The 15664-nt window shown below is 40.3% G+C and overlaps 1 protein-coding gene across 1 annotated transcript in view; it reads right to left on the reverse strand.

Annotated features, from left to right (window-relative positions):
• Nucleotides 1–15664, reverse strand: part of neto1l (neuropilin (NRP) and tolloid (TLL)-like 1, like) — a 195058-nt gene that overhangs the window by 39895 nt on the left and 139499 nt on the right. The window contains exon 7 of the mRNA XM_060824299.1: nt 6882–7110. Coding sequence (XP_060680282.1) covers nt 6882–7110 — 229 coding nt within the window. The remainder of the gene's footprint in view (nt 1–6881; nt 7111–15664) is intronic.

Consider the following 15664-nt stretch of genomic DNA (forward strand, 5'->3'; position numbering starts at 1 on the left):
TTCAATAAAATCACTCTTCAATTTTCTATGCTCCACTGGAATCAAACTCAGTTTGTCCAATCTGTAGTCATAAGTAAGTGAACCTGCTCATTCTAGATATGAATCTATTTAGCCCACTCTGAACTGTCTCTAATGCATTGTCATCCTTCCTTATGAAAACCAAAACTGCACACACAATCAAGATATGATCACAGCAACCCCTGTATGACAGAAGTATAACATTCTTAACTTTACCTCTTATTTTTTGAGAAGGATAGCACCCCATTAAAATTCTTAATTAAATGCTGTACCTGGCGATGAATGTTTTGTTGTTCAAACTGTGAAATACCTAAATTCCACTGCACCTTGGAATTCTGCACTCATTCTCCATTTAAGTAATACTCTCTTTTTTATATTCTTTTTGCCAAAGTGAACAATTTTTCATTCTCCCACTTTATACTCCATCTGGCAGATTTTTGTCCACTCACTAAAAATATCTACACAACTTATGTCTTCTTCACTTTTGTGCCCGTCATAGTTCATCTAAAAATTTAGTTACCATGACTTTGTCCCCTTCATTTAAGTCATTGATGTAATGTTATAAAAAGTTGAGGCATTAACATTAATTAATGCAAATTTCTTCCTGTCGCATCTTGACAATCAAAGCAAGCCCTATTTATACAAAGTCACTTTGTCAGCCAACAAATCTCCTATCCATGCTAATATATAGCCTCTATCCCATGATATTATATTTTCCACAATAACTTTTGATATAGCACCTTATCAAATGCCTTATGAAAACCCAAATACAGTAATGGGCTTCCTTTTATCGGCAGCACACATTACTTCATTGAAGAACTCCAACAAAATGATTGAACATTGTTTCTTTTTATTAACAGCACATGAATTCTTCACTGTTACCTTGGATTTTTCGAAGTACCATCTCTTTCATAATCAACTTGAATATGTTAGCCAGTTAAATAGCACAATGGTTAGCTTTGCTACCTTATAGCTTTGGAGACCCTGGTTTGATTCTAACCTTGGGTGCCTGTCTCTGTGCAGTTTACATGTTCTCCTTGCGTCTGCGTGGGTTTCCACCAGGTGCTATGGTTTCCTCCCACATTCCAAAGATGTGCAGGTTAGGTGGATTAAATGCAGGATTATAGGGATGGATGGGAGGTTGATTTGGGTGGAATGCTCTTCAGAGGGTCAGTACAGACTTGACGGGTGTATTGGCCTCTATCTGCACTGTAGGGATTCTATCTCCTCCCGATAGATGTCAAGCTAATTGCCCTATAGCTTTCTGTTTTCTGCCTCTCTGTGAAATTTGGAAAACTAATACTGATACGTCAACTATTAACTTCTGTTAAGACCCTGGACCCAGAGACTTGCCAGCCTGCAGCTCTGTTATTTTGCTCAGTACCGCTTGTCTTGTGATCGTAATTTCACCATGTTCTTCCTCTCCCTTCCATATCTTGATTTATGGCTATTACTTGGATATTTCTTGTACCATCCAGAGTAATGACAGAAGAAACTTGTTTTTGTTCAATTTGCCATTTCCTTATTATCTATGATTAATTCACCACTCTCACCCTTCAGAGGACGGGCAGTCACTTTACTTACTCTTAATCTGTTCAAAGTCTTGCATTTTTAAAAAACAATTCTAGATAGCTTCCTGTTATATTCTAATACCTCCCTGTTGGTTAACCTTTTAGTTATTCTCTGCCATTCTTTTATGTTCTGATCAACTGCCTGACCTGCTGCTCAACTTGGTGTTTTTCCTTTAAGTTTGATTTATTCCCCAAATTCTTTAGTTAATCATAGAAGATAGGTCTTTCCTTTAGATTCTTTCTTTAAAATAAGAATATACTTATTGAGTAGTTGGAAACATCTCCTTAAATATCTACCAGTATGTCTCTACCGATATGTCCCCTCACCTAGTATTCCAGGTCACTTCAGGTAGCTCAGTTTTCATGCCCACATTGTTATTAGGTTATTAGGTTCAAAACACTAGTTTTCCACCCCACTCTCCCTTTCAAACTGATTAAAATTTAATTATATTATGGTCACTGCTATCTCAGGGACTCTTAATCTGAAGTCATTAATTAATCCTGTCACATTATACGACACCAAGTTGAATGTAACCTGTTCCCTAGTCACTACCAAAGTGTCCTGCCATGATATATTATCATAAATCAATTCCTCATCCAGGTTGCAACTGCTGATTTGATTTTTCCAGTTTGTGTGCAGATTAAACTCACCCATGATCTTTGCTGAACCTTCTCTGGATTACCCAATATTTCTTGTTGTATGTTTTGTCCTCAAATGTAGTTACTGTTAGGGGACCTGATTCAATCCCATGAGTGATTTATTTCTCCTACTATTCCTCACCTCTGTATAAACTGACACTACTATCTGATCTCCAGAACCAATATCATCCCTAACTATTGTAAAAATGTCATCCTTGATCAACAATGCAACCACTCCACTTTATGTACCTTCCTAATTCTCTTGAATGTCATTCACCCCTCAATATTTCGGGCAAAATCTTTGTCATATTTACTTTAATGAGTGCTGACAAGTTGTTTACTTTGTCATGAATGCTATGCACTTTCAGATTCAGAGCCTCCAGTCTTGTCTGTATATTATATTATTTTTTGTAATATCTGGTAGTAAGTGTTGGCTTATTCCTAGATTTTCTTTTCTCTCTCCACGAATTTCCCAACAGTGGCCTGAAAGCACACAAAATAGAGAAGGGTAGTCTACTCCAATCTTATCGGGAGTGATTTCACAAGGATTGTGGGTCTAATGGGAAGGCTGTCAGTATAATGGAGGTATCCTTCCTTTGGCTTACCAGGGATCCATGGGAAGCCGGTCTCAAAGCAGGGTCCCTGGGAGTGTAAAGCAGCCTCCCTGATCCCAATATATCATCAACAAAACCAGATGATTTCCCACCGCCAAAAGGTGGGTTATATCTTTAAGGTGCAAGCCCTGCTGACAGCCAACATTGCATCATTAATGTGGCCAAAACAGGAAGATAGGTTGTTATGGCAAAGTCTGTCCAGTGTCCTACACAAAACTGACTTCAAAACTGACTTCAGAAAAAAGAATAAAAGTTACTGGGAAGTTTGATTGAAAGACTTATATGGATGCTGTCTATATTAAACAGTAAAAGAACAATTTCTTAAAAAATTGTTCATGGGATGTGAATGTCACTGGCATTTATTGTCCAGTACTAATTGTACTTGAGGAGGTGGGAATGAGTTGTGCTCTAGAACTGCACAGACGGAATTTTCACCTGTGGTACACTAAAGAAATAGTGATATGTTTCAAGTCAGAATGGAGGATGGTTTGGCTGGGACCTGGCAGGTGGTGCCATATACCTGCTGCTCTTGTCCTTCTAGATGATGGAGGTCAAGGTTTGGGTAGTGATGTCAGAGGACCCTCGCTATGTTAATGCAGATCATGGTGAAGAGATGGAATGTTGAAGGTGGTAATAGTGGTGCCAATTGAGCAAACTGCTTTGTCCTGGATGGTGATAAGCTTCTTATCTGCTCTTGAAGCTGTACCCATCAAGGGGTGCAATTCATTACCCTGTTCCTGGTGACTGGGAGGTTCAGAACCGGGGTCACAGACTAAGGACATGGGGTAGTTCACTAAGAACTGAGATAATGAGAAATTCCTTCACCCTGAAAGTAGGTTGAGAACAAAAGCACTTGAGAAAAAAAAATATTATTTTTTTTTCCAGAAGGAGATAGATATGTTCGTAGGGCTAATGCATCAAAGGTGAAAATGTGTTGCTGGAAAAGCGCAGTAGGTCAGGCAGCATCCAAGGAGCAGGAGAATCAACGTTTCGGGCATGAGCCCTTCTTCAGGAATGAGGCCTCATTCCTGAAGAAGGGCTCATGCCCGAAACGTCAATTCTCCTGCTCCTTGGATGCTGCCTGACCTGCTGCGCTTTTCCAGCAAAACATTTTCAGCTCTGATCTCCAGCATCTGCAGTCCTCACTTTTTCCTAATGCATCAAAGGACATTGGTCAAAAGTGAGAACAGGGTAATGAGTTGAATGATCAGCCATGAACATATCAAATAGCGGAACAGGCTGGAGGGCTGAATGGCTAGTCCTGCTCCTATTTTCTATGTTTCTAAATATTTACACTGAGATAATGACAGAATATCAGAAAGGATGAACCATGTGACCAACAATGTTTTTTGGCTAAATTAAATGTCAGAAGGAAAATGACAACAAAATAGAAAATAAGTCAAGTTTGAGTTAAAGAAAATAGAATCTTAGAGATGTACATCACAGAAACAGACCTTTCGGTCCAACTCATCCATGCCAACCAGATATCCCAACCCAATCTAATCCCACTTGTCAGCACCCGGACCCTATCCCTCCAAACCCTTCCTATTCATATACCCATCCAGATGCCTTTTAAATGTTGCAATCATATTAGCCTCTGGCAGGCCATTCCACCCTCTGTGTAGAAACGTTGCCCATTAGGTCTCTCTTATATCTTTTTTCTGTCCCCTAAACCTATGCCCTCTAGTTCTGGACTCCCCGACCTCAGGGAAAAGACCTTGTCTATTTATCCTATACATGCCCCTCATGATTTTAAAAACCTCTATCAGGTCACCTCTCAGCGTCCGACACTCCTAGGAAAACAGCTCCAGCCAATTCAGCCTCTCCCTATAGCTCAAACTCTCCAACTCTGGCAACATCCTTGTAAACCTTTTCTGAACCCTTTCAAGTTTCACAACACCCTTCTGATTGGAAGGAGACCAGAACTGCATGCAATATTCCAAAAGTTGCCTGACCAATGTCCTGTACACCTGCCTCATGACCTCTCAACTCCTGTACTCAATGCTCTGACCAATAAAGGAAAGCATACGAAACACTTTCTTCACTATCCTAGCTACCTGCGACTTCACTTTCAAGGAGCTGTGAATCTACGCTCCAATGTCTCTTTGTTCAGCAATACTCCCAAGGACCTTACCATTAAGTGTAAAAGTCCTGCCAAGATTTGTTTTCCCAAAATTCAGCTGGCTCATCTAATCAAATTTCCATTGTAATCAGAGGTAACCTTCTTCACTGTCCACTACACCTCCAATTTTGGTGTCATCTGCAAACTTACTAACTTATACCTCTTATGCTCACATCCAAATCATTTCGATAAATGATGAAAAGTAGTGGACCAGCACAGGTCCTTGTGGCACGCCACTGGTCACAGGCCTCCAGTCTGAAAAAACAACCCTCCACCACCATCCTCTGTCTTCTATCTTTGAGCCAGTTCTGTATCCAAATGGCTAGTTCTCCCTGTATTCCATGAGATCTAACCTTGCTAATCAGTCTCCCATGGGGAACCTTGTCAAATGCCTTACTGAGGTTCATATAGATCACGTCTACCACTCTGCCCTCATCAATCCTCTTTGTTACTTCTTCAAAAAACTCAACCAAGTTTGTGAGATATGATTTCCCACGCACAAATTCAGGCTGACTATCTCTAATCAGTTCTTGCCTTTCCAAATACATGCACATCCTGTCCCTCAGGATTCCCTCCAACAACTTGCCCACCACTGATGTCAGGCTCACAGGTCTATAGTTCCCTGGCTTGTCCTTACCACATTTCTTAAACAGTGACACCACGTTAGCCAACCTCCAATCTTCTGGCACCTCACCTGTGACTATCGATGATAGAAGGATGATAAATCAAACTGGAAAGGTTTGATTTAAAGAAGGAGACAAAAGTGTCATAAATAGAAAGGAAGGATTTTTCTTTCAATTTAGAATTACAAGTGACCTTGAGAAATGACTTTCTGTCTACAGTAGTGAGAGTCAATAGTTTCTGTTGTTCCTTTTCAACACTGAGAAACTGAGCAGCATAGTATTAACTTATTACTTCAAGGTTGTATTTTGATAAGTAACAGCTGGAAGAGTTTACAGCGAGCTTAATACGTATTTTCTGATCAAATACTGCAATCTCTAGGCATTATGGGGAATTGATGGTGAGTTGTCACTTTTGTGATAGGATGATGTGGTAATAGTGGTGATAATAATACTACCACTAATAGTGGTAATGTTACTGGACTGGTAATCCAATGAACCGGGTTAATTAATGTGCAAGGATACTGGATTCAAATACTACCACTGCAGTGGGTGCAAGTTACACTTAGTACATAAAACATGGAGTTGGAAGTCACTCTCACTAAGAGAGTGAAAATCCTTCTTGTTCAATATTGTGTTTTTCAGGAAGGAAACTGGCGATCCCTACCCAGTCTGGCCTATATATGACTCTGCTCCCATTGTAATGTGGTTAGCTCTACCTATCCTCTGAAATAGCTGAGGAAGCTACTCACTTCAAAGATGGTTAGCGATGGAAAAGAATATTGACCTCTCAGTGATGGCCACATCCCTTGAAAAAGAAAACCAAATTCTTTGTGGAAAGGCTGAATTAGCCCAAGATGTTCCAGAAATTTGCAACTCCAAGGCAATCACTGCCTCACCATAAATTATTGTTTCAATTTTGTTTTAAATGTAGCGGTACTTTCCTAGCAAGTTCTGGCAACAGCCCAAAATTACTCATATGGCCTGACCAATGATTTATGTCGAATTAAAACAACTGATTGATGTATTGTTAAATTCCATGAAGATGGATTGTTGACAGTATATCTGGTTGAACACAGGCTCTTAGAACTAAACCTTTGAGAGAAATTGTTTCATGCTGATTGTCACAATTATTTTGTTACTTCAGATTTTTCCTGCATGCCAAACATGCAAGACATTATACATTAGAGGACTCTTTTGAAGTCTCTTGCTGATGTAAGAAACCTTTGTTAACCATGTACAATATGGCCTGGTCGTGCAATTTTAAGAAATGAAAAAGAATCCAAATAGTACATACGTTCTTGAAAGGATGTGAAAAGCATCTGGAAGTGACTGCTCCGACTTCCCTCATCAGCCCACATGCGAATGACGCCTATCCCTGTGCGAAGCATCAAATCATTGGCTACAGTGCTGCAGAATTTGGCTTTAAGGTCCTCCACTGCATTGCTTCCATCATATATTGCCACAAAATTGCGTTTACACTCATTTGAATTCTCCATCTCGTAGTCAAGAAATCTCAAGTAAATCTAATGAAAGAAGAAAAAGATTCACAATAATAAATGCTCTTCGATCAGTCCTTCAGCCTACTTGCAGAGCATAATACACCAGTGCTTAAGAATGATAAATTCAGTGGTGTAGCCAGTCCTTCAGCAAGAACACGTTTAATTGAAAGGAAACTGACTTTACAGGTCAAGTGAATGTATTGCAAAGGGAGTTTGTAAATTGACAACTTGTTAGAAATGGACCAAGTTTCATATTCCAAAAACCAACACCACTTTTAAATGAACACTAAAAATGAAAAAAAATGGAGCTCACATGAAATTGTTCAAATGGAGACACAGATGTGATGTATTGACATTGTGAATATGCTAACCAACAGGCAGATGATGAAGTTTGACCACACAATGGTGTAAGTTCACTCAGGGAGCTCTTGTGGTACAGTGGTAATGTCCCTATCTCTGAGGTAGAAGGCCTGAGTTCAGGACTCATCTCCTCCAAATGTGTGTCTTAATACAGTTGAACTGGCTGATTAAAAATTCTGTGTTAACTCAGACTTAGTAGCTGCGTTGACCTCTAAATGCCTACAGCCAAACTGTAACTATCACTTAAAAGTCAATTGCTATGGTTCAATTAAATCTGTGCTAGCACTCACATTCTTTGAAAAACACATAATACTCTTGAGAGAATAAATCTCATTCAACAATCCACTGATGCTGATAAGGATATGTTAAAAGTGATTAAATGTTAATTGGCTATTGACCAACCAGAATGCAGAATTGACAGGCGATGCGGGTATTACAATCAGTAGAATAGGCTGTTGTACACTTCAGTGTGTTTGACTTGTATTTGAGGAAGAATGTGTTAAGGGAATCAAGACAATGTGCAAGGATACCTGCAGATTTGTCATACAGGTAGTTCTGGGATAACACATGTTTCAGCAGCATGACATGGCTAAAATGTCACTGAAGAATTACGGAATGGTGTTTTGGAGAAAACTTACCTTCGCTGGCAATAGAACGATTCCAGCAGGGATCAGTTCGCGCACTTCATTCTGCGCATGCGTTGATGTGCATGTCGATATCTCTGTGCCATTCTGCACATGCGCCAATGTCAGCTGCTGACAGAGCAGCCTTCTGTGAGACTTGGTGTACAGACAGCAGCTTTCTTACATTTTTTAAATGTACTGTGTTAAATTTACATTTGTTTTGTTAATAAATATAATTTCAGCCTTCATTCAGCCTGTGCTATACTTTGCTTTCGACCTTTGGGTGATTTCTGAGCGACTGTGAACTATATTTTTTGCTGGGCTGCCCCTAACACCGGGCAGTATGGTGGGTCAGTGATTAGCATTGCTGCCTCATTACGCCAGGGACCTGCACTGGATTCCTGCCTTGGGCTTCTGTCTGTGTGGAGTTTGCACATTCTTCCCATGTCTGCTTGGGTTTCTTCCAGGTGCTCTGATTTCCTCCCACAATCCAAAGATGTGCAGGTTAGGTGAATTGGCCATGCTAAAATTGCCCATAGTGATAGGTGCGTTAGTCAGGGGTAAAATGTAGGGGAATGTGTCTGGGTGGATTGCTCTTCGGAGGGTCTTTGTTGGGCAAAAAGGCCAGTTTCCATACTGTAGGGAATCTAATCCAAAAAAAACTTTCCCAAAGGCTCCATTAAGTAATTTTCTATTTGGCAAGGTTTTGCTGAAGCGCAACTATGGCATTATAGGAGAACTACCTGTATGCATAGATTGGAATATAATTCCTTGAGTAACCATCAAATGAGTACTGTACAAAATTGAAGAGTGGAAGATGACAGTGACTGAGTACTGACTGTACAGACTAGGATATTAACATTTACATTCTATTGATAGAACAATAAATGGGAAACAGCATACTGAGTCAGACTGAGCTATGACGCTTGACCATTTGCTTCATCTGGATGAGTTCAGGTCAGAAATTAGAGTTTGATATGAAGATGAATTATCTAAAACATTAATTTATAATATAATTAACTGGACATATGCATTTTTAATATATATTTATATACTTGAACGTTTTTGGAAGTATGATTTTTCAGAGCAAAGGATACTGGCTACAGGAGCAAAAATGTTTCATTTATAAAGAACAAAATGATTGAATGGAGACACTAAGTCTGTAACATTTCTGAAAGAGGTCACAAGACCCAGTTTATGAGCAATAGAAATGCTGTTCTGAACACAGCCAGTGAGAACTTCACAAATACAGAAATATTTTTGCTCTCTCTCTCTCTCTCTTTTCCTTTTTTTTTCTCTGGAACACCTTTTATCTAAAGTTGCAAGTTGAAAACTCACTTGAAGGTCTCATTATCATAGTTGGAGGATTTTAAAAGAAGAAATAGTAATCTATGTCACTGTCTTCAATAAAGAGAATTCACCCAGCATGACTGATCTGAGAAGAGACTCCAATGGCTCGTGTCTTCTGAATTTAACTGTTATCAAGTCAAAGATAACATTCTGTCGTATTATTCCTTTTTTTCCTCCAAGCTCGGCGGGGTGTGTTTCCATGTTTGTGTGTGTATTTTTGTGTATTATTTTCCAAGAAGGTCAGTTATATATAAGTAAGCACTTTAAACCTTCGTGCCCTGTTTGAGCAATGTTTATTTTGTAATAAACAGTTATTTGCTATTTTAAGGAATTTGGTCAAGTTGTTTCCGATACTGAATATTATATAGTCTGTATACACATAATTGGTGATGTTATTTTCCTTTTTAAAATAAAAAGTGGAGGATTAGGTCAAGATAAGGAATCAGGCCATCCTCCTAACTAGAAGAATGACAGTATAAGAGAGAGGTGCCATTCATCCACATACATTTGTTATAAAGTTCTTTCAATTGATTCACTCCACTTTGCTTAAGTTAACTGAATCAATGCAATTGTCAAAATGCTGCAGAATCTGCTTACTGCAATCATCCAAAGCAATTCCCAGTCTGATCACACGAACCAACTATTAACACAAACTCAATCAATTGTTTTCTAGGAACATCCAATTGCCATCGTTGAACCTGAGACCACTAGTGGCTTCAGACTCAGGCTCAGACTCAATGGACATTTTATTTTAACTCATTCAAAATCCATAGTTACAATCCTAGACCAGACCAACAGATTCGTGTTTCAATCTGGCTCAGGATCAGAAACCTTTTTAAATTAGACAAAGCACAAGATTCAGTGGACTAACTGAGAGAATAGTTCCTTCATCAACTGAGATTATGGATGACATGATGCTCTTAAACTACAATTTCCTAACTTATTCTCCTAACACTGGACTCCCTACTGATTAAAATAGAATCTATATCTGCCTTGAATATACACAACAATCCAACCTCTACAGCCCTCAATGGTAAAGAATTCCATAGATTCACTACTCTGGAAAAAAATCGTCATCCCTGTCTTAAGTAGGTGATTTCATACTTGGTGATTTTACCCTCTGGTGCTAGATTCTCCCACAAGGGAAAACAACCTCTCAGCATCTACCCTGACAACCCCCTTAAGATTCTTTATTTTCCGAAAAGTTTCCCTGTCATTCTTCTAAACTTCAGTGAGTATGAGCACAACCTACTCAACCTCTCCTCAGAAGGAAATTTCTCTTTTCCCTGATCAATCTAGTGAACCTGCTCTGGATTGCCTCCAATATCAGCATGACTTTCCTTACATAAGGAGATCAAATTGTTTGCATTATACCAGATTTGGTACAACTAGTGCCTTGTATAATTTTAGTAAGACTCCCCTATTTTTATAGCTGAAAATGTGCCGCTGGAAAAGCGCAGCAGGTCAGGCAGCATCCGAGGAACAGGAAATTCGATGCATAAGCCCTTCCTCAGGAAGCCCTCACTTTCTCCTCCCCTATTTTTATATACTATTGTTTTTGACTTGAAGGCCAGCAATGAGTTTTACCCACTGCCCTTCTTTACTAGCGTTTTGTGATTGATCAACAAAAACCCTTCTGTGCTGCAGATTTCTGAAGTCTTTTTTATTTAAATAATATTCAGCTCTTCTTTTCTTCCTGCCAAAGTGCATAACTTCACATTTCCCCGTACTATGTTCTGTCTGCCAAGTTTTTGCACATTTACTTAACCTTCCCATACCTTTTGGGAGACTCTTTTTGATATCTTTACTTTTTGTCTCCTCACCTTAATATATTCACTTCTCTCATCTAAGTCATTAACACATACTGCAAATACGGCGGCACAGTGGTTAGCAGTGCTGCCTCACAGTGCCAGAAACCTAGGTTCAATTCCCGCCTCAGGCAACTGTCTATGTGGAGTTTGCACATTCTTCCTGTGTCTGCGTGGGTTTACTCCATGTGCTCTGGTTTCCTCCCACAGTCACAAAGATGTGCAGGTTAGGTGAATTGGCCATGCTAAATTGCCTCTAGTGTTAGGTGAAGGGGTAAATGTAGGGGAATGGGTCTGGGTGGGTTGCTCTTCGGAGGGTTGGTGTGGACTTGTTGGGCCAAAGGGCCTGTTTCCACACTATAAGTAATCTAAGCTAATTGTGGCCCCAGCACTGACCCCTGCTACTCTTCACTAGTTACAGAAAACCATTCTGAAAATGTCCTTTATCGCAATGCTGTCTTTTAATATTTAGCCAATCCTCTATGCCAATACACGTTTCCCAAAACTACAGATTCATCTTTTTAAGTAGTCGAAAAGCATGGAGCTGGAAAAAACACAGCATTCACTATCTCTGTAGTTACTTCCTTTAACACTCTAGTATGAAATCTATCAGGCCCTTCAGTTTCATATGTTCCTCATGTACATTTCTGTGCTTATTTCCTTTACCATTTTAGTCCTTTGATTATTTCACATTTTTAGTATCTATTAGTGTTCTATACCTGCTAAGGAAGAATTCATTACACTATCTAATTACACAATGTTAAAATGAAGCCTTAATACCTTCCTCTCATAAGACATTATCATATACTTCATTACTGCAACCACTGTTAATTGATTATTTCCCATTTCAGTTTTTAAAATCTCTGTTTATATTCAAGTATTGCTAGGTCTGCTTGTTGAGTGTAATCTACCATATTGAATTACTCAGGCTCCTGAAATGACAGGCATTTGAGGATACAGAAGCAAACAAAGGATTGCACACAGTACTCCTTTCACGATAAGTAGAATGAGTGTTCAGCATGAAAACATAGATTGGATTAGTATAACATAGATGTTTATGTCTAATGTAGACCAATTCCTGGCAGATGATTTAATTTTTTTAAAATTCTCAGCAAGCTGTGCATCATTTTTCAGGAAAATAGCTGGGCAAATAATTCAAATTCAAAATCTGTTCCATTCAATTCAAAACTGGGCCCATCTAACTATTGGCCTAGCACAGCCTGGCAAATAAAGGGCAATGTCTAGCGTACGGGCATATTCAAGAATTCAATGGACAGGTCCTTTCCACGGCACTCACACTTACCAACTCTTTTGGTTACAAATTGTGGAAAGTATACTGCACATGTTACGAATTTGAAAGCTTCCTTTACCGGCTAACAAGGCCTTTGTAATAACAGGCTTTATGTTAATGAACATCAATTGACTTGAAAATTTTTGGATAATGAGAAAACAAGTAAAAAGTGAGGTCTGCAGATGCTGGATATCAGAGCTGAAAATGTGTTGCTGATTAAAGCACCAAGGCAGCATCCAAGGAACAGGAAATTCAATGTTTCGGGCATAAGCCCTTCATCAGGAATGAGGAAAGTGTGTCCAACCTTCCCCTGCAACCGCAGGAAATGCAAAACTTGCGCCCACACCTCCTCCCTTACCTCTCTCCAAGGCCCCAAGGGATCCTTACATATCTGCCACAAATTCACCTGCACCTCCACATACATCATCTATTGCATCCGTTGCACCCGATGTGGCCTCCTCTATATTGGGGAGACGGGCTGCCTACTTGCAGAACGCTTCAGGGAACACCTCTGGGATGCTCGGACCAACCACCCCGTGGCTCAACACTTTAACTCTCCCTCCCACTCCACCAAGGACATGCAGGTCCTTGGACTCCTCCATCGCCAGAACATAACAACACGATGGTTGGAGGAAGAGCACCTCATCTTCCGCCTGGGAACCCTCCAACCACAAGGGAAGAACTCAGATTTCTCCAGTTTCCTCATTTCCCCTCCCCCCACCTTGTCTCAGTCGATTCCCTCGAACTCAGCACCGCCCTCCTAACCTGCAATTTTCTTCCTGACCTCTCCACCCCCACCCCACTTCGGCCTATCACCCTCACCTTGACCTCCTTCCACCTATCACATCTCCATCGCCTCCCCCTCCCCCAAGTCCCTCCTCCCTACCTTTTATCTTAGCCTGCTGGACACACTTTCCTCATTCCTGATGAAGGGCTTATGCCCGAAACGTCGAATTTCCTGTTCCTTGGATGCTGCCTGACCTGCTGTGCTTTAACCAGCAACACATTTTCAGCTCATAATGAGAAAACAAGAAAACATATTTTGTTGAGTGTTCTTGTGACGCAATGGTACTGGCACTTACTCTGAGCCAGGGAACTGCCTTCAGGTCCTACCTAATCGAGAGGTGCATCATCAAGAAAGAAAATATCTACGAGTAATTTGTTTTGTGTGATACAATGTGGGGAGACAGCATTGAATAGATTATCCAATTGATCTTACCCATAAAAGTAAAATGGACCTTCCTTCTTTAACAAGCACATTAACCAATTAAGTTTTGAATTAGGATTGTCAACAATTTCACATAGAGTTGGGAATACATTTCAATTTGTCACTCCCTTGGGAATTGGTGGGCAAATTTCAGAATGATGATGTTGAACACACCAGTAAACACAATTTTCAGTTTAAACTCTAAAGCAATAAATTAATCATTTAAGTGAATAATTCATGAAAATAACCTCAAGCAGCAGAGATAACTAGTAAAAAACATTTTCTTTTGCCTTTTCAGTTAAGAAACAGAGCTAGACTGAGAAAAAGATGAGGCCCCAAGCTCTGATCACCAGAGATGGGAGTGGAGACCAAAGACAAACTAATGAGTTGTGTTTGACCAGCAGTGACCTTGGTTGCCTTTGATGCTGTACACTCTGAGACGGTCTCAGTGGAAATCACCTGAAATTAGAGGCAATAAGTGGCTTTCATCATGGTTTTGCCTTGTCTGTTAAGTTCTTTGTGGCTAGGCTTTTGCAATTTGGCAGGAGGGTGGGGAGGACTGAAAAGGAATTTTGAGGGAGGAAGGAGGGTACGGTGGGTCTGTATGAGGTCCAGTCCCATTCACTCACTCCCACCACTCACTCTACTGCCATTCAGTCACTCCTTCACCCACTGATATCCCCCCCCCCATGACTCAATCACTCATGCAGCCACCAAGTCTCAGTCCTCCTCCCAAGTTACTCACTCACCAACTGAACAGGTCCAACCATTATCCCACCAATCAAGCCCCTTCCCATTCATTAAAATATCCACGTGCCCACTACACTCTAGCAGTAAATCATTCACCAATCAACAGTCCTCCAGTTACTTAGTCACCTGTTCAGTTCACCAACTCACTCATTTAGTTCACTCATTTATTCAGGTATCCACTCTGACATCTCAGTCCCACACTCACACACCCAGCTAGCCCAATCACTCTGTTCACCTACTTCAGTGTTACCACCATTCATTAAACTGTAACCCCTAATTTCTCTCAAACAGTGCCCTCCTCACATTCAACCACCTCACACTATTTGACAGCTTAAGGGACACTCAGACATCACTCCCCATCTCTAGCAACCCAACTGCCATTTCCCTCCTTTCCTAACCATTTCCTGCCATCTTTACTCATATTTGAGTTAAGTACTGAATGATGACTGGGAATCAAATAGCTCAATGCCTTGGGGGAAAGAGAAGAAGGGAAATGATTTGGCAGAAAAATAAATTCTGGTAAATATGATTAAGTAAAAATAATCAAGCTATATGTACCTGTATGGCATAGTGGGCAGCACGGTGGCACAGTGGTTAGCACTGCTGCCTCACAGCGCCAGGGACCCAGGTTCAATTCCTGCCTCAGGCAACTGTCTGTGTGGAGTTTGCACATTTTCCCTGTGTCTGTGTGGGTTTCCTCCGGGTGCTCTAGATTCCTCCCACAGTCTAAAAAATATGTGCAGGTTAGGTGAATTGGCCATGCTAAATTGCCCCGTAGTGTGAGGTGAAGGGATAAATGTAGGGGAATGGGTCTGGGTGGGTTGCTGTTCGGAGGGTCAATGTGGACTTGTTGGGCCAAGGGGCCTGTTTCCACACTGTAAATAATCTAATCTAAGTATGGGAGCATGTCCACAGCCCATGTGAACTACTGTTTTAAAAAAAAGCTGAGCTGTTTCCAGATGCTTAAATGAAAAAAAAAGACAGATTGGTATGCCAGGAAATACAGCTAAATTACATCAATTATGTTCTTATTGTCAATGAAGAGTTGGAACTCCAAGGATGCCCATTAATCTGACTTAACAGTTAAGAGCATGCACATCAGTTCGTGTAATAGGAAATCAGGCTTGATAATCAATTTGTGATATCATTGTGCCCAGCTCAGATCTTATCAAGATTGAAAACCTTTGAG

The sequence above is a fragment of the Hemiscyllium ocellatum genome, chromosome 4 (genome assembly GCF_020745735.1).
Source record: "Hemiscyllium ocellatum isolate sHemOce1 chromosome 4, sHemOce1.pat.X.cur, whole genome shotgun sequence".
In the NCBI taxonomy this organism is placed as follows: domain Eukaryota; kingdom Metazoa; phylum Chordata; class Chondrichthyes; order Orectolobiformes; family Hemiscylliidae; genus Hemiscyllium; species Hemiscyllium ocellatum.